The 27,299-nt window shown below is 46.9% G+C and overlaps 3 protein-coding genes and 1 pseudogene across 14 annotated transcripts in view; 1 reads left to right on the forward strand and 3 right to left on the reverse strand.

The window, feature by feature from the left end:
* Positions 1-27,299, forward strand: part of LOC139242937 (uncharacterized) — a 596,540-nt gene that overhangs the window by 354,157 nt on the left and 215,084 nt on the right. The window lies entirely within an intron of this gene.
* The window catches only part of LOC139242933 (NACHT, LRR and PYD domains-containing protein 3-like), a 207,331-nt gene that overhangs the window by 52,270 nt on the left and 127,762 nt on the right, over positions 1-27,299 (reverse strand). The window lies entirely within an intron of this gene.
* LOC139242939 (general transcription factor II-I repeat domain-containing protein 2A-like) lies at positions 4,973-7,522 on the reverse strand (annotated as a pseudogene).
* Positions 8,058-27,299, reverse strand: part of LOC139242931 (NACHT, LRR and PYD domains-containing protein 3-like) — a 136,468-nt gene continuing 117,226 nt past the window's right edge. For 5 of the 7 annotated variants that reach the window (XM_070870573.1, XM_070870571.1, XM_070870570.1 and 2 more), the window contains 6 exons: positions 20,926-22,663; positions 10,905-10,991; positions 9,755-9,925; positions 9,317-9,487; positions 8,922-9,089; positions 8,059-8,754 (listed from right to left, as the gene is read on the reverse strand). In XM_070870573.1, the coding sequence (XP_070726674.1) occupies positions 8,667-8,754; positions 8,922-9,089; positions 9,317-9,487; positions 9,755-9,925; positions 10,905-10,991; positions 20,926-22,663 (2,423 nt within the window). In that variant the 3' untranslated portion in view covers positions 8,059-8,666. Of the gene's footprint in view, positions 8,755-8,921; positions 9,090-9,316; positions 9,488-9,754; positions 9,926-10,904; positions 10,992-20,925; positions 22,664-27,299 lie in introns of all 7 variants that reach the window. The other 2 variants (XM_070870574.1, XM_070870568.1) reach the window with 1 other exon arrangement.

Raw genomic sequence — 27,299 nt, forward strand, 5'->3', positions numbered from 1 at the left:
CCTGGGTCATGTAAGCTGAGGTCAGGTCCAATTTTGAAAAAAGTTTGCCACCGGATAGAGTCGCAAAGAGGTCCTCCGCTCTCGTAGCAGGTACTGGTCTTGGAGTGACACCCGATTGATGGTGGCCTTGCAATCGCCACATATCCTGATCGACCCATCCGCCTTGAGCACTGGCACAATCGGGCTCGCCCAGTCACTGAATTCGACTGGCGAGATGATGCCTTCCCTCAGCGGGCGGTCCAATTCGCATTCTATCTTTTCCCGCATCACGTACGGCACCGCTCTGGCCTTGTGGTGTACTGGCCTGGCGTCCGGGTTTATGTAAATCACTACCTTGGCCCCCATGAAAGTGCCGATGCCGGGTTGAAATAATGAGTCAAATTTGTCCAGGACCTGTGAGAATGATACTCGCTTCACAGAAGAAATTGCATTGACATCGCCCCATTTCCAGTTCATGACAGCAAGCCAACTCCTCCCCAGTAGTGTGAGACCGTTGCCCATGACAATCCAGAGTGGCAATCTGTTCTCCAAATCTTTGTGGGTCACGACTACCGTGGCGCTGCCTAGCAGCGGAATGATCTCCTTTGTATATGTCCGTAGCTGTGCGTCAATCGGCAATAATTTTGGCCTCCTGGCCTTGGACACCCACAACTTTTCGAACTGGTTGATACTCATCAGGGAATGGCTGGTCCCCGTGTCTAGCTCCACTGATACTGGGATGTCATTGAGGAGCACTTTCATCATTATCGGTGGCGTCCTGGTATACGAACTGTATATGTGCTCCACATGAACTCACTGAACTTCAGCTTCCAGCGATTTACCCCAGTATTCATTTGGCCTCATAGGGCTTACATTGGGCCCGTTCTCCTCGTACATCAACCTGGCTGCAGGCTTCCTGCACACACATGCCAAGTGACCACTGACGTTGCAGTTTCTGCAGGTATATTGCTGATATCTGTAGGCTCTGGCTGGGTGTTTGCCTTCACATCTCCAATATGAGCTGGAGGCTCCGTTGTTGGAAACAAAAGGTCCATTACCTGTCGATCATCTCTGACTGTCTCTGTAACTGTCCTTAAGCGCACCATTAACAGGTGTTGATGACCCCATTACTGGCCGCATTGTCCATTGCGATGGCATGAATCGCCGTTCAGCTAGCCATTGTCTCTGTTGAATTCCCCCTTTGGGTTCGACTACATGCTGGGGCATGTCCGATTGCCCTTGTCTGCCTAGAGAACTGTGTGCCGCGTTAACTCCCTGGTCGTTTGCCGCATTTGAGCCAAAATTTTTGTCATACATCATTCTGGTCTCTTCCTCCCCTGAGGTAAATATCTGGGCTATTAGAGCCGCCGCTTCCAAGGTCAAGTCTTTGGTCTCAATCAGTTTCCTGAAAACCCCAGCGTGCCCGATGCCCTCAATAAAAAAGTCTCGCAGCATCTCCGCCCTGCATGCATCTGGGATCTTGCATAGGCTCGCCAGTCGCTGGAGATCTGCCACGAAGTCTGGAACGCTTTGCCCTTCTCGCTGCCGGTGTGTGTAAAACCGGTGTCTCGCCATGTGCATGCTGCTCGCCGGTTTAAGGTGTTCCCTGATCAACTTACTGAGCTCTTCAAAAGTCTTGACCGCCGGCTTCTCTGGCGCTAGAAGGTCCTTCATCAGGGAGTACGTTGAGGATCCACAAACCCACAGGAGATGAGCCCTGCGTTTTGTCGGCCGAATCCTGTCCCAACCATTCCTTAGTGACAAAACTTTGCGGTAGTCTCTCATTAAAGTCGTCCCAATCATCACCAACACAGTACCTCTCTTCTGTGCTGCTAGTGGCCATGCTCGCGTGGTTGAAATCCCAGTTTCTTGTTGCCAATGATATGTCCTTACTATGCAGTATAAATGCACACGAGGCCCATACTTGAGAGGTCGCTCTGACCAGTTACCTTTATTACCAAGATCTCGAGTGATGAAGGTGGGTGGAGCTTCCCCTTTTATACCTGAAAGTCTAGGTTAGGAATGTCTCCTACAAGTTCACCCCCTTGTGGTCAATGTTCTCAAGGTGTACAACTTAGGTCAGCTTTTACATGGGTTACACTGATAGTTGAATACATGACAGACCGTTGCTCTCGCTCACTGACCATCTCTCTCTCTCCCACCCACATTGAAATAAAATGTACAGTAACATGACACACAGGCGCATAAACTCACAAACACACTGCGATTTGCACAACACATATACTCACACTCTCTCACACATGCAGTTTGAAAGGGGTGTGGCCTGTCAGTGTCCATTGATGATGTCACTTACTGGCTGTGGCAGCCATGTTTGATGAGGCCCCCTCCAGAGGGGACTGACCGAGACCACCTCCAGAGTGGACTGAACAATGCCTCTGCCACAGGTTGTACCCATGGGGCCCACGTGTCTGTTTATTACCTGGGGTTTAATTCCCTCTCTGGGCCCTAATTTGTTATCTTGGGTTAACAAGTTCCTGTTCGATTGTGGTACTTGTGGATAAAGAAGTTAAAACCTGGGGTTAAAGTAGCCCAGTGTGCAATGCTGTAAAATCATGTTAACTCGGTGCATGATGAACAGGGGCTGAGAGGAAATTATGGTCAGACACGTAAATCCGTGGATGGCTATTTCAACATAATGCTCGTGTTTGGGAGAAATGCGCCAATGTTGCGGGGACATGGAGGCCATTTGAAGGGTTTTGATGGAGTAAATCGGGAGAGATTATTCCCAGTAGCAGGAGGGTGGGTAACCAAAGGACAGGTTTAAAATTATTGGCAAAATAACCAGAGCGGAGTAGAGGAAGATTTTTTAATGCAGCAAGTTATTATGACCTGGAAAGCAGTGCCTGAAAGGGTGGTGGAAGCAGATTGTACTTGTACACTTGTAAAGAAACAGTTTGCAGGGCTATGGGGAGAGAGAGGAAATAATTGGATCGCTCTTTCAGAGCTGGCACAGGCAGGATGGGCCCAATGGGCTGTATGATTCTATGATTGCTGCAGGTCCATGGGGGCCATTTTACGACAGGTCTATGGGGGCCATTTTACGACAGGTCCATGGTGGCCATTTTACGACAGGTCCATGGGGGCCATTTTACGACAGGTCCATGGGGGCCATTTTACATCAGGTCCATGGTGGCCATTTTACGACAGGTCCATGGGGGCCATTTTATGACAGGTCCATGGGGGCCATTTTACATCAGGTCCATGGTGGCCATTTTACGACAGGTCCATGGGGGCCATTTTACGACAGGTCCATGGGGGCCATTTTACGACAGGTCCATGGGGGCCATTTTCCGTTGCCTGTGGGGCGGCATTTTCAGAGTCCCTGCTGCGTTCTTTTGCTCACACCCAGTCTCTCCATATTGTGTAAATTGCATAACCAGCCTCCCGAGTAAAACCCACCCGGATCAATAGACAGACACTTCGCATCTATAGTATTGTTTGGAGAAGGTGGCATGTACTCTTGTGCAACCTTCATTTAAAATATTCAAATAATGAAGCCACTTTTTATAAAATAATGGGGAGACTGGGGTGGAGCAGAAGTGGTGTAATTTTATTAACAACATTTATATAGTGGCTTTAATTTAATGAAACATCACAAGACAATAATCAGACAAAAGTTGACACCGTGTCACATAATTAGATGTTTGGACAGATAACGAAAAGTATAGTGAAAGAGGTGAGTTTTAAGAAACGTTTAAAAGTGGAAGAGAGAGAGTTCGAGCTGTGAATAGGTTTAGGGAGGGAATTCCAGAGTTTAGGACCTTGGCAGCTGAAGTCATGGGCGCCAATGTGGGGAAATGGAAATCGAGAAAGTGCAATAGGTCAGAGGAATGGGGAGATCTGAGGGTTGTAGGGACACTTGTTACACAGTCTGATTCCTCACTGGGAGAGACACACACTGTACACAGGGACACTTGTTACACAGTCTGACTCCTCACTGGGAGAGACACACACTGTACACAGGGACACTTGTTACACAGTCTGACTCCTCACTGGGAGACACACACTGTACACAGGGACACTTGTTACACAGTCTGACTCCTCACTGGGAGAGACACACACTGTACACAGGGACACTTGTTACACAGTCTGATTCCTCACTGGGAGAGACACACACTGTACACAGGGACACTTGTTACACAGTCTGACTCCTCACTAGGAGAGACACACACTGTACACAGAGACACTTGTTACACAGTCTGACTCCTCACTGGGAGACACACACTGTACACAGGGACACTTGTTACACAGTCTGACTCCTCACTGGGAGAGACACACACTGTACACAGGGACACTTGTTACACAGTCTGACTCCTCACTAGGAGAGACACACACTGTACACAGAGACACTTGTTACACAGTCTGACTCCTCACTGGGAGACACACACTGTACACAGGGACACTTGTTACACAGTCTGACTCCTCACTGGGAGAGACACACACTGTACACAGGGACACTTGTTACACAGTCTGATTCCTCACTGGGAGAGACACACACTGTACACAGGGACACTTGTTACACAGTCTGACTCCTCACTGGGAGAGACACACACTGTACACAGGGACACTTGTTACACAGTCTGATTCCTCACTGGGAGAGACACACACTGTACACAGGGACACTTGTTACACAGTCTGACTCCTCACTGGGAGAGACACACACTGTACACAGGGACACTTGTTACACAGTCTGACTCCTCACAGAGAGATCCCCAGGAATACTGAGCACAATTGTCAGTGTCCCACTACGGCCCAGACTGAGCCACACCCTGGGCCCTTCCTGTCTGTGCATTTCCCCAGGGCCCCATTGGGGAACATTCAGCGCAGGATATCCTGCAGAAACAGCGCTGTGGGGGTAGGGCGGCTGAGTCACGTGACCCTGGGGCGGTGTTCCTTGACGTCACAATGGGAGATGACGCTCGCTCAGCTCGAACGGGAAACCGTTAAAGGGCCGGTAGAAACATAGAAAATAGGTGCAGGAGTTGGCCATTCGGCCCTTCGAGCCTGCACCGCCATTCAATAAGATCATGGCTGATCATTCCCTCAGTACCCCTTTCCTGCTTTCTCTCCATGCCCCTTGATCTCTTTAGCCGAAAGAGCCATATCTAACTCCCTCTTGAATATATCAACAACTCTCTGCAGCAGGGAATTCCACAGGTGAACAACTCTCTGAGTGAAGAAGTTTCTCCTCATCTCAGTCCTAAATGGCCTACCCCTCATCCTAAGACTATGCATCACATTGCAGGTCGATAAGCTCGAGTTAGAAGCCGTGTGAAATGTTGTCAACATCAAATGTGAATGGCGAGAATACAGGTCATTTTCTACCATTCTAAAATCCTGGAATCGGATAGAAAATTCAGCATGCAAGTAGAGCAGTGACGACGTGTATTTTTTCAGCTTTTCATCCCAAACAGTAATCTGTTGCAAAGTTGGAAAAGCTGATCTGTTTGCTTTCTATCTGACGGGGCAAAAGGACTTGACACTGCAATGCAAATCATGAGCAAAAAGCTCCTTCCCTTGCAGTCTTAAATTCAGTTCATTTATGTGGCCCATGATATCAACAGCGAATGCAAAACTAGAGACAATCTGCTTCGTTCAACTGTGGAAAATGCAAATCTTGTTTTTTCATTTTCAAAAACAAACCAATCGCGGTTCTAAGTTACCACACTCTTTTCAAAGTTTTACCCAAACTAAGCCATCTTACGTTGGTTTGATACAGAACATCATTGAGCTCGGATTCAGGTTTCTCAAGCAGAATTACAAATTGCCTGTGGCTTAATCCTCATGCTCAAATGTAGTTGACCACTTTCATAACTGTGTCTACGATATTGCTTAGTTTTAAAACTCCTTTATAGAGGACCTCTTGATGAATAATGCAATGTAGAAAAATAATTTTCTGTTCTGGATTTGTTTCTATGACTTGGTCTTGAATTCTTTTCAGTAATGCAACATGTTTATCTCTCAGATTTGGGCTTCTATCAGTGGCCATACTTGCCATTTTTTTCCACTCCACTCCTAATTTTGACACGTGCTGATTTACAGCTTCCAATAAATCTTTTCCTGTTGTCGTATTGTAAATGTAGATTCTTTTCTCTCAATCTGGTTCAGTAAAATTACTGAGTCGAATACCTCTTGTGCTTTCAACAAAGCAGTCTTTATTTTACCGGCCGGCAAGACTTATCAGACAGAAGATATACTCTCTCGATAGAGCGTACACACTCCCTACGGATAAGTGACATTACATCGTAAAGCGACAAGTTATACATTTTCGGCAAAAGATAACAAGATAGGGCTAGAGTGACATCCTAGTTCAACCTATCTCTTTTGGTCCCTCTTTCCCTTTGTTCACTCATCAGCCGACCTAAGTCTGGTCTGATTTTAAACAAACAAAGACCTTCTGTTAATGTTTCAGGTTAATAACATGATTTAATAAGACCTTGAGGTTTTTCTGCAAGTTGTGGGTTTTGTTTCAATATGTGTTAGTGTTGTAAAATTTCGCAGTCTCGAGTCTGAGATGTCATGGCTATTCCTCCATGAATTCTTTGTTAGCTTATACTGTCCTGATACAATTCCCACGTTCTCAACTTCAATGTCTCTATTCATTTTTAAACATTCACAGTATCTTTCATTGACTGAATTGATGCAGGATTCAAACCTGGAGCGCGCAGGGTTAAAGGGGAGGGGCAGGAAATCGGCCCAAATGGTCACACAATGAGAGCAGTGATGGTCATACAGTGAAATGTTCACACAATGGGATCAGTGATGGTCATACAGTGAAATGTTCACACAATGGGAGCAGTGAAATGGTCACACAATGGGAATGTAAATGTAGATTCTTTTCTCTCAATCTGGTTCAGTAAAATTACTGAGTCGAATACCTCTTGTGCTTTGAACAAAGCAGTCTTTATTTTACCGGCCGGCAAGACTTATCAGACAGAAGATATACTCTCTCGACAGAGCGTACACACTCCCTACGGATTAAGTGAAGTTACATCGTAAAGCGACAATAGTTATACAGTTTTGAAAATAGATAACAAAATACAATTAGATTGACATTCTAACTCAGCCCCTCATTAGTCAATCTATACGAGATGTTTTTACGAAAGCTCAAGCATTGCCTCTGAATGTTTCAATTTAGTGGTGTGACTACCAACTGAGACCTTGCAATTCTGCAGATTTATCCATATATTCATTTCATGTTACAATTTATGTTATTGGCAGGATTAGTAACTTGAAACCTTGGGAAAGACTGTTAACTGTGCTGATGTTGCACTATTTTCAGAAGGCGTTCGACAAGGTTCCACACAAGAGATTGATGTGCAAAGTTAGAGCACATGGGATTGGGGGTAGTGTACTGACATGGATTGAGAACTGGTTGTCAGACAGGAAGCAAAGAGTAGGAGTAAATGGGTACTTTTCAGAATGGCAGGCAGTGACTAGTGGGGTACCGCAAGGTTCTGTGCTGGGGCCCCAGCTGTTTACACTGTACATTAATGATTTAGATGAGGGGATTAAATGTAGTATCTCCAAATTTGCGGATGACACTAAGTTGGGTGGCAGTGTGAGCTGCGAGGAGGATGCTGTGAGGCTGCAGAGCGACTTGGATAGGTTAGGTGAGTGGGCAAATGCATGGCAGATGAAGTATAATGTGGATAAATGTGAGGTTATCCACTTTGGTGGTAAAAACAGAGAGACAGACTATTATCTGAATGGTGACAGATTAGGAAAAGGGGAGGTGCAAAGAGACCTGGGTGTCATGGTACATCAGTCATTGAAGGTTGGCATGCAGGTGCAGCAGGCGGTTAAGAAAGCAAATGGCATGTTGGCCTTCATAGCAAGGGGATTTGAGTACAGGGGCAGGGAGGTGTTGCTACAGTTGTACAGGGCATTGGTGAGGCCACACCTGGAGTATTGTGTACAGTTTTGGTCTCCTAACCTGAGGAAGGACATTCTTGCTATTGAGGGAGTGCAGCGAAGGTTCACCAGACTGATTCCCGGGATGGCGGGACTGACCTATCAAGAAAGACTGGATCAACTGGGCTTGTATTCACTGGAGTTCAGAAGAATGAGAGGGGACCTCATAGAAACATTTAAAATTCTGACGGGGTTAGACAGGTTAGATGCAGGAAGAATGTTCCCAATGTTGGGGAAGTCCAGAACCAGAGGTCACAGTCTAAGGATAAGGGGTAAGCCATTTCGGACCGAGATGCGGAGGAACTTCTTCACCCAGAGAGTGGTGAACCTGTGGAATTCTCTACCACAGAAAGTTGTTGAGGCCAATTCACTAAATATATTCAAAAAGGAGTTAGATGAGGTCCTTACTACTAGGGGGATCAAGGGGTATGGCGAGAAAGCAGGAATGGGGTACTGAAGTTGAATGTTCAGCCATGAACTCATTGAATGGCGGTGCAGGCTAGAAGGGCCGAATGGCCTACTCCTGCACCTATTTTCTATGTTTCTATGACATTCTCCCAGCTATTCTTCCATGGCTTATACATTTTCATATATCCAGTTTACTTTACTGTCCTTAATTCCATATATTCCGTTCAGATATCCACAAGAGCAGTGATGATCATACAGTGAAATGTTCACACAATGAGAGCAGTGATGGTCATACAGTGAAATGTTCACACAATGGGTGCAGTGATGGTCATACAGTGAAACATTCACACATACACTCTCAGTCTGGGTCTGGATTCCTGCAGCAACTCCAGGTGTTTCTGTCTGGTGGAACTGAACTGATTCCCAAACAGCCTGAAACAGATTAAAGATTAAACAGGAAATAAACAGATTGAACAACAGTGTAAATAACAGGGGGACTGGGTTAATATTTCAATGTTAATTACAGTCAAATATTACCCATAAATAGTGACTGAACGTATTTATATTTTATTACATTAAACATTAACACAAACACTCACCAGATCTGCTCCAGACTCCTGCAGGTCAGTATGAGGCGACGGAGAGTGGAGTAAGATCGGTCTGTGAAGGAGTTTGATCGCTGGTCCAGAACCGTCAGTGAGCAGTTTGTACTGAGAGCGGAGACGAGATCCTCGGTACCAGAATCTGTGAGACCGACAGCACGCAGCCTGGGGATCAGAGAGAGAAATAACAGGAATCAGAGTAAATCCCCAGTGTTTATTAATAACACTATTACTGATACTAATAATAATGTTCAGTGTTTATTAATAACACTATTACTGACACTAATAATGTTCGGTGTTTAATAATAACACTATTACTGATACTAATAATTATTGTACAGTGTCAGACATCCAGTTATTAGAAACACAATCTCACACAGTCTGGTACTTACTGCAGTTTCTGTATTTTACAGTCCGGGTCCCTCAGAGCCGCAGACAGCAGTTTCACTCCTGAATCTCCCAGTTTATTGCAACTCAGGTCCAGAACCGTCAGTGAGCGGTTTGTACCGAGAGCGGAGGAGAGATCCTCGGCACCAGAATCTGTGAGACCAACATCATACAGCCTGTGGATCAGAGAGAGACATAACAAGAATCAGAATAAATCCCCAATGTTTATTAATAACACTATTACTGATACTAATAATATTCAGTGTTTATTAATAACACTATTACTGATACTAATAATGTTCGGTGTTTATTAACAACACTATTACTGATATTAATAAACACTATACATTATTATTAGTAACACTATTACTGATACTAATAATTATGTACAGTGTCAGACATCCAGTTATTAGAAACACAATCTCACACAGTCTGGTACTTACTGCAGTTCCTGTATTTTACAGTCCGGGTCCCTCAGAGCCACAGACAGCAGTTTCACTCCTGAATCTCCCAGTTTATTGCAACTCAGGTCCAGAACCGTCAGTGAGCGGTTTGTACTGAGAGCGGAGGAGAGATCCTCGGCACCAGAATCTGTGAGACCGACATCATACAGCCTGGGGATCAGAGAGAGACATAACAGGAATCAGAGTAAATCCCCAGTGTTTATTAATAACACTATTACTGATACTAATAATGTTCAGTGTTTATTAACAACACTATTACTGATATTAATAAACACTATACATTATTATTAACAACACTATTACTGATACTAATACAGTTGAGCATCTCAAAACCGGCAACCTCAGGACCGAGGCCGAGCCGGTTTGTGTGTTTTTCCGGACTTCGGACCATGTTTCTGACGTCCGAAATCCGTAAATGCCCGAGCTCAGGTTTGGGTATTTCCAGATTTCGAAACGTCAGAAAGGTCGGGGGGTTACTCTCCAAGGAATTGTTCGGGTGGGGCCCCGTCGCCGTGGAGGTGTTCGGGGGAGGGCCCGCTGGGAAGGTGGTGTTCGGGGGAGGCCCCGCTGGGAAGGTGGTGTTCGGGGGAGGGCCCCGCTGGGAAGGTGGTGTTCGGGGGGGGGCCCCGCTGGGAAGGTGGTGTTCGGGGGGGGCCCCGCTGGGAAGGTGGTGTTCGGGGAGGGCCCCGCTGGGAAGGTGGCGTTCGGGCTGGGTCCCGCTGGGAAGGTGGTGTTCAGGGGAGGGCCCCGCTGGGAAGGTGGTGTTCGGGCTGGGTCCCGCTGGGAAGGTGGTGTTCGGGGGAGGGCCCCGCTGGGAAGGTGGTGTTCAGGCTGGGTCCCACCCTGGAGGTGTTCAGATAGGCCGGCTAGGAGGCCCCGAGGTAAGGGCAGTAAGGCGAGACCAGAGATCGACAGGGTCGTCCGGTCCAGATTACGGAACATTTTACGGATTCCGGACGACCCTGCCACGGATTGTCCCGGAGTCCGGACTCCGGACCATTCCAGATTTTGGATGCTCAACCTGTAATATTCAGTGTTTATTAGTAACACTATTACTGATACTAATAATAATGTTCAGTGTCAGACACCCAGTTATTATAAACACAATCTCACACAGTCTGGTACTTACCACAGTTCCTGTATTTTACAGTCCGGGTCCCTCAGAGCCGCAGACAGCAGTTTCACTCCTGAATCTCCCAGGTTATTGCTGCTCAGTCTAAACACAAACAGAGTGAGAAACAAACTGAACCAAACCCCGGATCAGATATATTCTCTCTCTCGGATATTACAACAATCACTGAAAGTACATCAGTAAATTAATACCCAGTTTTGGGCCGGGATTCCCCACCAGGGTGGGTCCGGTGTGACCGGGGTCGGTGGTGGGTCCCCATCTCGTGTCCGGTTCCAGCCCGCTCTGTGAAACTCTCCCCTGATTGGCCGTGTTAAGCCCCGCCCAGCATGGTTCTTTCCCAATTGGAAACAGGTCTGGTGACGCGGCATCAGCAGTTTCCCTTAAAGGGACCGTGCGCACATTGATGTCTACAGTTGTGCTGTCAGTGAGCTGCTGCAAACACTGACCAGCTCTGTACAGAGGTGCACCGCTGCACCCTTGCTCTCCCAGCACTCCCTCCATATGGCAATGGAGGGATTCACAGCACACAGGGAGGTCCTCTTCCCTTCCCATGGGCGGAAGAGACCTCCCCAGGAGACCAATGCAGCCTGGGTACACATTGCACAAGCAGGGATGTAGTCAGGGGGACCCGACTGCAGTGGTGCAAACCTTTCAATTATCTCAGTGGATCACAAAACGTTTCTGCAAATCCAAACTGATCCTCATCAGAAATAGGAGCAGGAGTAGGCCATACGGCCCCTCGAGCCTGCTCCGCCATTCAGTAAGATCATGGCTGATCTGATCATGGACTCAGCTCCACTTCCCCGCCCGCTCCTCCTAACCCTTTATCCCCTTATCATTTAAGAAACTGTCTATTTCTGCCTTAAATGTATTCAATGTCCCAGCCTCCACAGCTTTCTGAGGCAGCCAATTCCACAGATTTACAACCCTCAGAGAGGAAATTTCTCCTCATCTCAGTTTTAAATGGGCGGCCCCTTATTCTAAGATCATGCCCTATAGTTCTAGTCTCCCCCATCAGTGGAAACATCCTCTCTACATCCACCTTGTCGAGCCCCCTCATAATCTTATATATTTCAACCAGATCACTTCACATTCTTCTGAATTCCAATGAGGAGAGGCCCAACCTATTCAACCTTTCCTCATAAGTCAACCCTCTCATCCCCGGAAACAACTGAGTGAACCTCCTCTGAACTGCCTCCAAAGCAAGTATATCCTTTCGTAAATATGGAAACAAAAACTGCACGCAGTATTCCAGGTGTGGCCTTACCAATACCTTATATCGCTGTAGCAAGTCTTCCCTGCTTTTATACTCCATCCCCTTTGCAATAAAGGCCAAGATGACATTGGCCTTCCTGATCACTTGCTGTACCTGCATACTATCCTGTTGTGTGTCATGCACAAGTACCCCCAGGTCCCACTGTACTGCGGCACTTTGCAATCTTTCTCCATTTAAATAATAACTTGCTCTTTGTCTTTTTTTCTGCCAAAATGCATGACCTCACACTTTCCAACATTATACTCCATCTGCCAAATTTTTGCCCACTCACTTATACTGTCGATGTCCTTTTGCAGATTTTTGTGTCCTCCTCACACATTGCTTTTCCTCTCATCTTTAATCGTCAGCAAACTTGGCTACGTTACACTCGGTCCCTTCTTCCAAGTCGTTCATATAGATTGTAAATAGTTGGGGTCCCAGCACTGATCCCTGCGGCACCCCACCAGTTACTGATTGACAACCAGAGAATGAACCATTTATCCCGACTCTCTGTTCTCTGTTAGTAAGCCAATCCTCTATCTATGCCAATATATTATCCCCAACTCCGTAAACTTTTATCTTGTGCAGTAACCTTTTATGTGGCACCTTGTCAAATGCCTTCTGCAAATCCAAGTACATCATATCCACTGGTTCCCCTTTATCCACCCTAATTGCATTTTCAAAGAAATCCAGCAAATTTGTCAAACATGACTTCCCCTTCATAAATCCATGCTGACTCTGCCTGACCAAATTTTGCTTTTCCAAATGTCCTGCTACTGCTTCTTTAATAATGGACTCCAACATTTTCCCAACCACAGATGTTTCCTGCTTTTTGTCTGCCTCCTTTTTTAAATAGGGGCGTTACATTTGCAGTTTCCCAATCTGGTGGGACCTCCCCAGAATCCAGGGAATTTGGTAAATTACAACCAATGCACCCACAATCCCTGCTGTTACTTCTCAAGACCCTCGGATACAAGCTCATCCTGCTGTGCTGCTCATCACATCCCCATCACTCTGCCTTCCCTACCCTACTCCTGCACATCCTTACTCACACCAACTTACCTTGTACCTCCACCCATCCCTCTCTATCTACATTATCACATCCCCATCTCACTCACCCACCACCCCTTACACTCACCCGCATCCTTCTCCAATCACACCAACTAACAACACACAACGGTAAGCACTTGGGTCTTTGAGCCAATGTTTACCTGAAGTTTCTGTTAATACACTGGCAAACATTGAAATCTTTTTTGTCAATACTTTCCGTGCTTGGGCAGACCTGTGTGCACCTTTGGAAGTGGCTGAGTGAGTTGCAATGAATGGTGAGACATAATGGAACCCCCGCAATGTTGATGAGTGTGAAAGGAATGGTTTGGGCATTGTCGGGGTGCTTTATGTTGTTGGTGTGGGGTGATGCTAACCTGGCGCATCGTGTGACAGCCAGGGTGTACAGCATCAAATGAAGTACATCTGACCATGGTGAGACCATCCCTGATCTCCTGGGCAGAAATGTGGGCGGGTGCTGATACCCTGTGTCCTGTGCAGCATCAGGTGATTGCAGAGAAGGTCGGTGTGTTTGTTGGTGCTGCTGGTGTGGGGCTGATCATGGTCAGAATCTGAGGACCAAGGGGAGACAGTATAAACCGTACCTATTCTGATGTAATAGATGGCAGGTGAACTTGAGATAACAGAAGCAATCTGTCAATGGTGAGAGAGGTGACACTGGATAGAGAGCTTTCTCCAAACATTTGCAACCTGCATAAAGCTCACCTGTCTTTCAAACACAGCAAGCAACAGCTTCTGAGCTTGGAAAGTGAACAGCTGTGACAATGGAGATTTTATAGCACATTTCCAGCTTTCAAGTAATGAGATGATTCCATGGCCATTCAACTCCCGCCCTGGTTACCCGACGTGATCCCCGAGCAGCGTGGACCCCGTGGGTGACCTGGTAAATTCTGAGGATGGACTGAAATGAGTTGTTAATCGTTAACAGGGTGATAATTACCTGAATTGCCTCCGCCATCGCTGTGTGTCGGGTCTGCTCAGTGCTGGCAGACCTGATATTTGGGAAAGTTACGTGGGGCGAGTTAACAGCGGGGTCCCGACCCAGTGTCATATAAATAATTTCCCACCTGACCCGCCACCGATTGCACCCACTGACCCCCGCAATATTCCCCAAATATTTAATCTCACTCTGTCCAACTCCCCATATATTCAGGGACTGTCAGTAAATGTATTTATTAAATAAAGTGCTGTCTGTGTGAAGCCTGAAAATGTCCCTCTGTCCGATCTCATTCCGCGATGATCAGAATTACCCTCCTGGAGCTCAGTGACCGGATCCTTCATGTTTGGGGAAATATGTCCCATTTGTGAAGCTCCTAAATCTCGGGTTTGATGGGAATGGGCCAATTTTCCCCGAATCAAATGATAAAGCGGCGATTCTCTGTACTTTATGCTCGATGCATTATATTAATCTGTATAATATCTCAGGGCGAGTTATATTGTGAAACGGCGCCAACTGCTGCTGTAAAATCCACCAGGATTTCATGCAACAAGGAGAGTTCATCCTGTCCCATTACATGGTTTAAATCTCTCTGTACTCCCTCGTTTATAGGGGACGGCAGTCTCTCACTGTATTCCCCATTAAACTGGCTCTACATGTATTCCAGGTGTAACTGCCCGACAGTTTGGGGGTAATTTTCGGAAGTTCCCTCCCCGAGCGGGGCCTCAGACACGGGGCGGATTATGGGAAATTCCCGGGTTCATTGCCCCCGGTTTACCCAGGAGCCGCCTGCTGTGTGCGAGATCCCACCGCTGGTCGGTGTGTCTGCACTCCGGGGCTAATAGCCCACACCACGATAGATTGGTCGGTGTGTGTCTGTACCCCGGGGCTAATACCCCACACCACACGAGATTGGTCGGTGTGTGTCTGTACCCCAGGGCTAATACCCCAAACCACACTAGATTGGTCAGTGTGTGTCTGTACCCCGGGACTAATATCCCGCACCACACTAGATTGGTCGGTGTGTGTCTACCATGGGGATAATACCCCACACCACACTAGATTGGTCGGTGTGTGTCTGTACTCGGGGGATAATACCCCACACCACACTAGATTGGCCGGTGTGTGTCTGTACTCAGGGGTATAATACCCCATACCACACTAGATTGGCCGATGTGTGTCTGTACTGCGGGGATAATATCCCACACCACACCAGATTGGTCGGTGTGTGTCTGTACTGGGGATAATACCCCACACCACACTAGATTGGCCTGTGCCTGTCTGTACCCCGGGGATAATACCCCACACCACACTAGATTGGTCGGTGTGTGTCTATACTGGGGATAATACCCCACACCACACTAGATTGGTCGCTGTGTGTCTGTACCCTGGGGATAATACCCCACACCACACTAGATTGGTCGGTGTGTGTCTGTACTCTGGGGATAATACCCCACACCACACTAGATTGGCCGGTGTGTGTCTATACCCCGGGGATAATACCCCACACCACACTAGATTGGTCAGTGTGTGACTGTACTGGGGATAATACCCCACACCACACTCGATTGGTCGGTGTGTGTCTGTACTGGCGATAATACCCCACACCACACTAGATTGGTTGGTGTGTGTCTGTTCCCCGGGGCAAATACCCCACACCACACGAGATTGGTCAGTGTGTGTCTGTACTCTGGGGATAATACCCCACACCACACTAGATTGGCCGGATGGGTGTCTGTACTCTGGGGATAATACCCACAACACACTAGATTTGGCGGTGTGTGTCTGTACTCTGGGGATAATACCACACACCACACTAGATTGGTCAGTGTGTGTCTATACCCCGGGGATAATGCCCCACACCACAGTGGATAAGAAACATAGAAACATAGAAAATAGGTGCAGGAGTAGGCCATTCGGCCCTTCTAGCCTGCACCGCCATTCAATGAGTTCATGGCTGAACATGCAACGTCAGTACCCCACTCCTGCTTTCTCACCATACCCCTTGATTCCCCGAGTAGTAAGGACTTCATCTAACTCCTTTTTGAATATATTTAGTGAATTGGCCTCAACAACTTTCTGTGGTAGAGAATTCCACAGGTTCACCACTCTCTGGGTGAAGAAATTCCTCCTCATCTCGGTCCTAAATGGCTTCCCCCTTATCCTTAGACTGTGACCTCTGGTTCTTGACTTCCCCAACATTGGGAACATTCTTCCTGCATCTAACTTGTCTAACCCCGTCAGAATTTTAAATGTTTCTATGAGGTCCCCTCTCATTCTTCTGAACTCCAGTGAATACAAGCCCAGTTGATCCAGTCTTTCTTGATAGGTCAGTCCCGCCATCCTGGGAATCAGTCTGGTGAACCTTCGCTGCACTCCCTCAATAGCAAGAATGTCCTTCCTCAGGTTAGGAGACCAAAACTGTACACAATACTCCAGGTGTGGCCTCACCAAGGCCCTGTACAATTGTAGCAACACCTCCCTGCCCCTGTACTCAAATACCCTCGCTATGAAGGCCAACATGCCATTTGCTTTCTTACCCCTGCATGCCAACCTTCAATGACTGATGTACCTTGACACCCAGGTCTCTTTGCACCTCCCCTTTTCCTAATCTGTCACCATTCAGATAATAGTCTGTCTCTCTGTTTTTACCACCAAAGTGGATAACCTCACATTTATCCACATTATACTTCATCTGCCATGCATTTGCCCACTCACCTAACCTATCCAAGTCACTCTGCAGCCTCACAGCATCCTCCTCGCAGCTCACACTGCCACCCAACTTAGTGTCATCCGCAAATTTGGAGATACTACATTTAATCCCCTCGTCTAAATCATTAATATACAGTGTAAACAGCTGGGGCCCCAGCAGAGAACCTTGCGGTACCCCACTAGTCACTGCCTGCCATTCTGAAAAGTCCCCATTTACTCCTACTCTTTGCTTCCTGTCTCACAACCAGTTCTCAATCCATGTCAGCACACTACCCCCAATCCCATGTGCTTTAACTTTGCACATTAATCTCTTGTGTGGGACCTTGTCGAAAGCCTTCTGAAAGTCCAAATATACCACATCAACTGGTTCTCCCTTGTCCACTCTACTGGAAACATCCTCAAAAAATTCCAGAAGATTTGTCAAGCATGATTTCCCTTTCACAAATCCATGCTGACTTGGACCTGTCATGTCACCTCTTTCCAAATGCACTGCTATGACATCCTTAATAATTGATTCCATCATTTTACCCATTACCGATGTCAGGCTGACCGGTCTATAATTCCCTGTTTTCTCTCTCCCTCCTTTTTTAAAAAGTGGGGTTACATTGGCTACCCTCCACTCCATAGGAACTCATCTAGAGTCAATGGAATGTTGGAAAATGACTGTCAATGCATCCACTATTTCCAAGGCCACCTCCTTAAGTACTCTGGGATGCAGTCCATCAGGCCCTGGGGATTTATCGGCCTTCAATTTCCCCAACATAGTTTCCCGACTAATAAGGATTTCCCTCAGTTCCTCCTCCTTACTAGACCCTCCGACCCCTTTTATATCCGGAAGGTTGTTTGTGTCCTCCTCAGTGAATACCGAACCAAAGTACTTGTTCAATTGGTCCGCCATTTCTTTGTTCCCCGTTAGGACTACCCCTGATTCTGACTGCAGGGGACCTACGTTTGTCTTTACTAACCTTTTTCTCTTTACATATCTATAGAAACTTTTGCAATCCGTCTTAATGTTCCCTGCAAGCTTCTTCTCGTACTCCATTTTCCCTGCCCTAATCAAACCTTTAGTCCTCCTCTGCTGAGTTCTAAATTTCTCCCAGTCCCCGGGTTCGCTGCTATTTCTGGCCAATTTGTATGCCACTTCCTTGGCTTTAATGCTATCCCTGATTTCCCTTGATAGCCACGGTTGAGCCACCTTAACTTTTTTATTTTTACGCCAGACAGGAATGTACAATTGTTGTAGTTCATCCATGCGGTCTCTAAATGTCTGCCATTGCCCATCCACAGTCAACCCCTTCAGTATCATTCGCCAATCTATCCTAGCCAATTCACGCCTCATACCTTCAAAGTTACCCTTCTTTAAGTTCTGGACCATGGTCTCTGAATTAACTGTTTCATTCTCCATCCTATTGCAGAATTCCACCATATTATGGTCACTCTTTCCCAAGGGGCCTCGCACAACGAGATTGCTAATTAATCCTCTCTCATTACACAACACCCAGTCTAAGATGGCCTCCCCCCCCAAGTTGGTTCCTCGACATATTGGTCTAAAAAACCATCCCTTATGCACTCCAGGAAATCCTCCTCCACCGTATTGCTTCCAGTTTGGTTAACCCAATCTATGTGCATTTTAAAGTCACCCATTATAACTGCTGCACCTTTATTGCACGCACCCCTAATTTCATGTTTGATGCCCTCCCCAACATCACTACTACTGTTTGGAGGTCTGTACACAACTCCCACTAACGTTTTTTGCCCTTTGGTATTCTGCAGCTCTACCCATATAGATTCCACATCATCCAAGCTAATGTCCTTCCGAACTATTGCCTTAATTTGCTCCTTAACCAGCAATGCTACCCCACCCCCTTTTCCTTTTATTCTATCTTTGGTCGGTGTGTGTCTGTACTCCGGGGATAATACCCCACACCACACTAGATTGGTCAGTGTGTGTCTGTACTCTGGGGATAATACCCCACACACTAGATTGGTCGGTGTGTGTCTGTACTCTGGGGATAATATCCCACACCACACTAGATTGGTCGGTGTCTGTCTGTTCCCCGGGGCAAATACCACACACCACTCGAGATTGGTCGGTGTGTGTCTGTACTCTGGGGATAATACCCCACACTACACTAGATTGGCCGGTGGGTGTCTATACTCTGGGGCTTATACCCCACACCACACTAGATTGGTCGGTGTGTGTCTGTACTCTGGGGATAATACCACACACCACACTAGATTGGTCAGTGTGTGTCTATACCCCAGGGATAATGCCCCACACCACACTAGATTGGTCGGTGTGTGTCTGTACTCCGGGGATAATACCCCACACCACACTAGATTGGTCGGTGTGTGTCTGTACTCTGGGGATAATACCCCACACACTAGATTGGTCGGTGTGTGTCTGTACTCTGGGGATAATACCCTGCACCACACTAGATTGGCCGGTGTGTGTCTGTACCCCGGGGATAATACCCCACACCACACTAGATTGGTCGGTGTGTGTCTGTACCCTGGGGATAATATCCCACACCACACTAGATTGGTCAGTGTGTGTCTGTACCCTGGGGATAATACCCCACACCACACTAGATTGGCTGGTGTGTGTCTGTACCCCGGGGATAATACCCCACACCACACTAGATTGGAACCTTTTTACAGGCAGATTGAAGATCCTGAATATCATTCTTGTCTTAATGTTCAGGACTGTAAATAATTCTAAACACTTACAGCTGAAAGAATTCCCGATTCCCCAATATTCCCAATCCAGGAAACTTCCCCATCAACAAGACACACTCTTTACATTATTGGGGAAAATATCTAACTGTTAGAGGTTTAAACTCGGGTTTCAATCCTGTTCCCAGTTGAAATGGTGGATGTGGAAAACATTTTAAGTGAATTCTACCTTTACTGCCGGTTTATATTGTATATTTACATTCCACTGTCCAGCTTATTAAATATGATTTTGTGTGGTAAACTGCGGAATCCCCGGGTACATACGATGTGCGCACGTACTCAAAGGTCCTGCAAATGCAGGTTCTCGGCACGCAGTACACATGTGCGAGAACCTGAATTTGCAATTTGTCAATGTGTCGCCAGGAGAAGGACATTGGCGCGCAGAGATCGGGATATTTGCCGAACTCCTGCCCAGAGAATGTCCTTCAAACTCTTATGCCTGGAAAAGGCAGGTGTAGAGTCTACTTTTACCAGTGTAAGAGTTTTAAAACATAGAACAATTACATTTATCACTAGTTTTTATATTAAACACCGTGTATTCAGGTATTTTTAACCCTATTGAAACATTAAAAGAAAATCAAATCTTTTTCTGAACCGTTTAATAATAATTCAATTCATTTTAAATATGTGAGCAGCTTCTGTGTTCTGGGGAGTATTTTCAGTGATCGTACTGGGAGCTTGTACAAACAGAACTCCCAATATAATCAATGAGAATATTCCATGATCATTGCTGGTCCAGGCCACATGATCCCAGGTTGCGTTTATGTTCCTGGGATGTGTGAGCCCATTCGCTGGGCAGCCCATCAAGGCCTCAGACCTCAAGTCTACGTCCCTCCGGGACCACCAGGTACTTTCGCATTTATTTTTCGGTCGGAGGTATCGGCCCGCAGTAAGTCACCGACCGCAAATTTCGGGCCGAATGTAATTATGTTTTCAGTGAGCTGCATTTGTTGATGCAATAAAGACTGTAAAATCCCTGTTTGTTCACACGGATCTGTTCTAGATTCTCCAGCCCTTAGGGAATTACATAGGCGTATGGAGAGAAAGCAGGAAAGGGGTACTGAAGAAATGATCAGCCATGATCTTATTGAATGGTGGTGTCGGCTCGAAGGGCCGGATGGCCTACTCCTGCACCTATTTTCTATGTTTCTATGTTTACTAACCGATCCCCTTATTATTGGTCATACTTGTGTTGAATCTGCTTCTCTCTGGTTTAACTGAACTGTATGTTTCCCTTTATTACGGAGCAACAACACAATCTGTGACTGTTCTACAATTCACCCAACAGTTAGAGACAAATAAACAGTTACCTCAACTCCCGGCATTTGTGGAGTACGGGTCCCAGCCGCTGGAGTCCTTCACACTGAATGTTGCACTTCCGCAGATCGAGGTCTTTTATTGTATCACAGAGCCTAATGACATGAGACAGGACCGCACAGTCAATAGGGGTCAATGTCAATCCACTAAATGTAAGTGTTTTCACAGATCCCACTGTGAGCTGAGCCAGTGCTGTATTCTGAGCCTCAAACAGGTAGTAGAATGTGTTCAGGAGGTTCCGTTTACCAGTTACACTCCCCGTGTTCCCAATCTGTCCTTCAACCTTCTCCTTCACCCAGTCAATCACTCGACAGGTGGATCGATGCAGAAATGGACCCAGAAACTCCTCCAGGGGCCGAGCGGAGTGTGGGGAGGAGAGACCAGCAGCAAAACGGAGAAATATCTCAAATCGCCCATCTTGCTTGCTGCGGGATTCACTCAGCAGTTTCCGGATGTCCCCGGAATCGGGAGTCAGGAATTGGGCGAGAGCGGCTACAAACTCTTGGATGGTGAGGTGTGGGAATGTGTACACCACGCTCTGGGCAGAATCATCTCTCTCCAAAAGTTCCATCATGAACCCAGACAGGAACTGGGAAGGTTGCAGATTGTATTTGATCAAATCTCCATTTCTAAACACAATCTTCTTCTCGGAGACTCCTGTGAAGGCCATCTCACCGAGCTTCAGTAACACATCACGGGGGCTTTCAATCTCTCGGCTGTGGTTTTTCAGAATGTTGTAGATATAGTAGGAATACAGTTGGGTGATGGTCTTGGGAACTCGCTGATGTCTCCTGTCTCTTTGTGTAAAGAAGGGACCCAGTGCCAGACCGAGGATCCAGCAGTAGGAAGGGTTGAAGCACATGGTGTACAGGATCTCGTTCTCCTCCACGTGTTTAATAACAGCTGCTGCCACCGTCTGATCTTCAAAAAACTTGTTGAAATATTCCTTCCGTTCTTCACCAACAAATCCCAGGATTTCAGCCCAGACACTGATCTCAGCCTTTTCCAATAAATGTAATGCAGTGGGACGGCTGGTCACTAGCACTGAACATCCTGGGAGCAGCTTGTGGTGTATTAAACTGTACACAATGTCAGACACTTCACACCAGTCTTCGGGATCTGTGCACCTGTGCTGAGGTTCTGTATTTCTCCGATTGTCAGCAAAATCGATGCTGTCCTTGAATTCATCCAAACCATCGAATATAAACAGCAATCCCTCTGGGTTCTTCCAGAGCTCTCTCAGAATATTCCCAAAATAAGGATACTGATCCAGTATCAGATTCCTCAGGTTTATTCTACCATTAATGGCGTTCAAATCCCGGAATTTAAAACTGAAAACAAATAGAAAGTGGGGGTATATTTTCCCCGTGGCCCAGTCATGAACAATCTTTTGTACCAGTGTTGTTTTTCCAATCCCCGCGACTCCGCTCACTGCCGCTAAACTCCCGGATTCTGATTTTCTCCAGGAAAAACTGCTGTGGAACAATTGATCAGTTCGGATTTTCTCCAGTTCTCCCTTGAGATGTTTCTTTGACCACTCTTCATGGTCTCGGCCTCTTGCCAGCAGTTCATGTTCTACAAGTCTCCAATCTCGAACAGTAGAAATGACCGTTAGCTCAGCATATCGATCAACCAGCTGGAAAACCTTAACCTTCTCCTTTATTAGGATAGTGTTCACACTCAGTGTTTCAGTTTGTACCTGGAGTGTTTCCTTGTGTTTCTGTTGAATATCTTCAATTAGAACAGACAGAAAGTGGTTCTCAATGTTAGTTGCATTGTCATAAAACTATTCCTCAATACCATTTCACTCTTCAGTAAAATATTGCTAAGATTGAATTCACGGTTACAATAAAGGTGCATGTTGCAATAAAAACTGTTACTGAAAGTAAACAATGAGCGAGAAATGTTTGAAATCCTCACTTGATTCTAGCATTTACTGCAAAATAGGGCTTTGGATATCAGTGGGATACGGACAGACTGAATGTTCAGGAGTCCCCTGTTACTGTATCAGACCCTGGCAGGTTATCTGTATTATGGTGCAATCTGTGAGTGGGACAGACTGAATGTTCAGGAGTCCCCTGTTACTGTATCAGACCCTGGCAGGTTATCTGTGTTATGGTGCAATCTGTGAGTGGGACAGACTGAATGTTCAGGAGTCCCCTGTTACTGTATCAGACCCTGGCAGGTTATCTGTGTTATGGTGCAATCTGTGAGTGGGACAGACTGAATGTTCAGGAGTCCCCTGTTACTGTATCAGACCCTGGCAGGTTATCTGGGTTATGGTGCAATCTGTGAGTGGGACAGACTGTGAATGGACAGAAGTTCTACTCAGCATTCCATTTGGCCAGTAATAGAGCTTCCGACCCCATATTCACTCCATCACGAAGTCTGCCTCCTTCCACAATATAATCCGTCTCTGCCTCTGCCTCAGCTCATCTGCTGCTGAAATCATCCATGCCTTTTGTTATCTCAGACTCGACTATTCCGATTCCCTCCTGGCCGGCCTCCCACCTTCCACGCTGCATTAACGAGCTTAACTAAACCTCTGCTGCCCATATCTGAACTCGCATCAATTACCCCTGTGCTCGCTGACCTACATTGGCTTCTGTTCAGGCACCGTATCGATTTAAATAGCCTCATTCTTGTATTCAGAATCCTCCATTGCATCACACCCTCCCTATCTCTGAATCTCCTTCAGCCGACAATCCTTCGATATCTATCTGCTCCTCCAGTTCTGGCCTCATACCCGATGTGCTGCACTCCGACATTGGTGCTCTGCCCTCAGTTGGGTAGATTAGCTGGGCTATTGTGTACACTGAGAAAGGGGCAGACTGTGAATAGACAGCAGTTAAATCGCTGTTGTTTCAGGACGTGGGGAGGTTATCTGGGGTATTACCTGCACTGCTATAGTCACCTGACCACAGGTGAAGGTCACTGCTATTCTGAAGGTACAGAGGACAATCAGAAAGATGATTTAAGGTATTGGGGGTGAAATTCAGTCACGTCTTACTTGGGGTGGTTACCCAGGTGGAGCGGTAATGTTATCGTCGAAAAAGTTTGCGCCTTTACCCCAAAAATCGTCAGAATTGGACGACGAGCAGACAGAGGCCGTTGCACACCAGAGCTCGGGGGTGGCCATACGAAAGTTTGGTTGGTAAATTAGCAAACCCATTGCGCATGCGGCGAACTTTGATTCAGATCCCGGGAACAGCCGAGTATTAAAGGCACGGCAAGGTAAGTTAGTGTATGAGCAGCTCCAGCTCCAGTGTCTTCATAGCGCCAACATGGAGGAGGAAGGAGGACACCAGCTAAGTGCCCGCTTCTCGCCCACCGCTCTTGCTGGAGGCAGTGGAGAGTCGCTGGAGTCCCGGCCAGCCGGGAGGAGGATGAAGACATCCGCCTATGGTTCTGGAGAGGCTGCGGAGGGAGACGGCACACCATATTTCAGCCCGGAACACGGTGCCATAACAGCAACTCAATGTGGTGATGAATTTAACGACCTGACTTGGGTCGTCAGGGTGAGTACCCTTTCCATTCGCCTTCCAATGCCTTCATGTGAACCTCACTGTCTCACACAATGTAAAGACTTTGCAGTGCCTGCCCCTTCCATATGTCTACCAGGCCATGCTCCCCCTTGCTGAAGCCAGCCCGATACCTCTCCTGCACTTCACCAGATATGCCCTGCCCATCCAAGCCTCTCTCACCTTCTAGCTCCTTACATCCTGAGCCCACTGAGCAGCATCTTTCAACTCTTCAGATGCGGTCACAGGTCTAAACCTCAGACTGACTGGTAGTTGCTTGTGCTTCCGACCCACTGTGCGATGCCACGCAGCATGAAATGCAAATATACACACCGCCTTATTACTCAGATACCCGACTGTACACACACGTGGCACATCAGCACCTACACAGCCACACCCTCGGAAATCCCACCATCCTGACAAACCCACATGCGTGCTCATCCTGTTTCTCCCTGTTCGTTGGGAAGGTAATTAAATTCATTCTGCATGTGTAGAGTGTCTGTGTGACATCGCGGATGGAGTGATGTGCTGCACATTGTGATACGCTGCATATGTCCCCTGATGCAGCCTGGAAGGAGCCAGACGCATAGAAGGCGAGTACCACCATGACCTTCAGTGAGACGGACAGCACAGTCCTGGTGCCGATGTGAGGCTGCAGGTCTTCCTGCAGGAGATTGCATATCTCTCTAACAACCTCCTTTCGGAAGTGCATCGTTCTGATACACTGCTCCTCAGAGAGGTGCAGGTATAAGTGTTGCCTGCCGGTGAAGCCGTGGGGGTAAAGGCCTCCTGCTCCGACATCTAGGGGCTCTCCTCCTTCAGCCGCTAACATGCCTAACAGTCCTTCTCTGTTCCCGATGCCTTGTTAGAACATGTAGAGTGAAAACCAGGTGAACAGGTAATGGCTCCATTAAAATTTCACAAGAAGTTTGTGTCAAGCTGAACTGGTATGTCTATGTGCCGCTGCATACTCGGAGGCTCACCACTGTGCTGTGAGTAAACGTTGCACTGAATGTGACCTCCCAGGGAAGCGTTTCTTCATCCGTTTAAAGTCACCACCAGTTAACGACTCTGCAAGCCTGTACCGACTGTTTTTCCAGACGTTTTCTGACCGGGATGCAAGTGTGGACATTGCACCAGGAATACGTCATGGTCAGAGTGACTGTCAGCAGCCAGGCACTGCTGGTTTGTGTCCCCGGTGAGCCTGGAATGAATTTTCGGTGGGGACACTAAACGCTGCACTCCAGATCAGGAACCTCTTCCACTCCGCTCCCATTAACACCCCTCTGGCCACTACCTGAGGCGTTAGGCGACCGAAAATCCAGCCCGAGTTTAGGTTAACGGAAGGGTGAGGGGGTTTGAAGTATTTTGTTTAGGCAAGAGAATTCTGTTTGGAGTATATTGATGAAATTCACATCAGTGCAGAAAAGTCCCATAATTCCCAAAATAATTACAAGAATAAAAATGAATTTGGGAGATAAAGGGAATCAGGGGAATTTTTTCACCCGAAGGTTAATAGAGCCCGGGATCATTTGCCAGGGAAGGACATGTAAGGGGCATTGCAAGTGGGTCTAGAGACAATTGAATGTGTTTGTGTGGATACACTGAGAGGAGGGGCAGGTGGTTCATCTCTGTGACAGGAACAGACTTATTTGGGCCAAATAGCCTTGTCCTGTCCCTCACCATTCTCTGATTATAATGGGCCAGAATTTGTGCTGCCCACAGGCACGTACGAGGTGAGCATGCGCCCGTGTGGTCCCCACAAATTCCGGGTTTCGGTATGTGAAGTGCGTGCTCCTAAACCCGGGAATTTGTGATCTGTCAAAAATTCTCGACAGATGCACCGCATCCGAAACTAAAGGGCCTCTGTGGGTGGAGAGTTGGGCTATTTACCCAACTCTTGCCTCGTGAATGTCCTTCAAATACGTCCGTCTAATAAAAGCAGGCGTAAGGGCTAGAATTTCCAAACAACCCGCCAGCGCCCGATTGCTGCCCAAAATACCACTAAGATTCCCAAATTATCGGCAGCAAAAAATTCACCCCAAAAGAGAAAAATCCACCCTGCGAAAAAAAGTGGGCCTTACACCCGATTCTTGGCAATAAAATGGGCCTTATACCCGATTCTTGGCAAAAAATAGAATGTTTGACCGATTGGACGTTTCTTTAAAAAAAATGGCCGATAATTACCAAAATTACAAAAAAATTACACCGAGGCTGCGGGTTGCGCTGAGGAGAAGAAAACCACAAAAAATATTTTCAAAAAACATAACATAAGAACCTCTCTGCATCTATCTTGTCGATCCCTTTCATTATTTTAAATGTTTCTATAAGATCACCCCTCATCCTTCTGAACTCCAACGAGTAAAGACCCAGTCTACTCAATCTATCATCATAAGGTAACCCCCTCATCTCCGGAATAAGCCGAGTGAATCGTCTCTGTACCCCCTCCAAAGCTAGTATATCCTTCCTTAAGTAAGGTGACCAAAACTGCACGCAGTACTCCAGGTGCGGCCTCACCAATACCCTGTACAGTTGCAGCAGGACCTCCCTGCTTTTGTACTCTATCCCTCTCGCAATGAAGGCCAACATTCCATTCGCCTTCCTGATTACCTGCTACACCTGCAAACTAACTTTTTGGGATTCATGCACAAGGACCCCCAGGTCCCTCTGCACTGCAGCATGTTGTAATTTCTCCCCATTCAAATAATATTCCCCTTTTTCTGTTTTTTTTCCCCCCAAGGTGGATGACCTTAATTTTCCGACATTGTATTCCATCTGCCAAACCTTAGCCCATTCGCTTAACCTATCCAAATCCTCTACGCAACCCGCTTTCCCACTAATCTTTG

Source organism: Pristiophorus japonicus, unplaced genomic scaffold, assembly GCF_044704955.1.
Source record: "Pristiophorus japonicus isolate sPriJap1 unplaced genomic scaffold, sPriJap1.hap1 HAP1_SCAFFOLD_154, whole genome shotgun sequence".
NCBI lineage: Eukaryota > Metazoa > Chordata > Chondrichthyes > Pristiophoridae > Pristiophorus > Pristiophorus japonicus.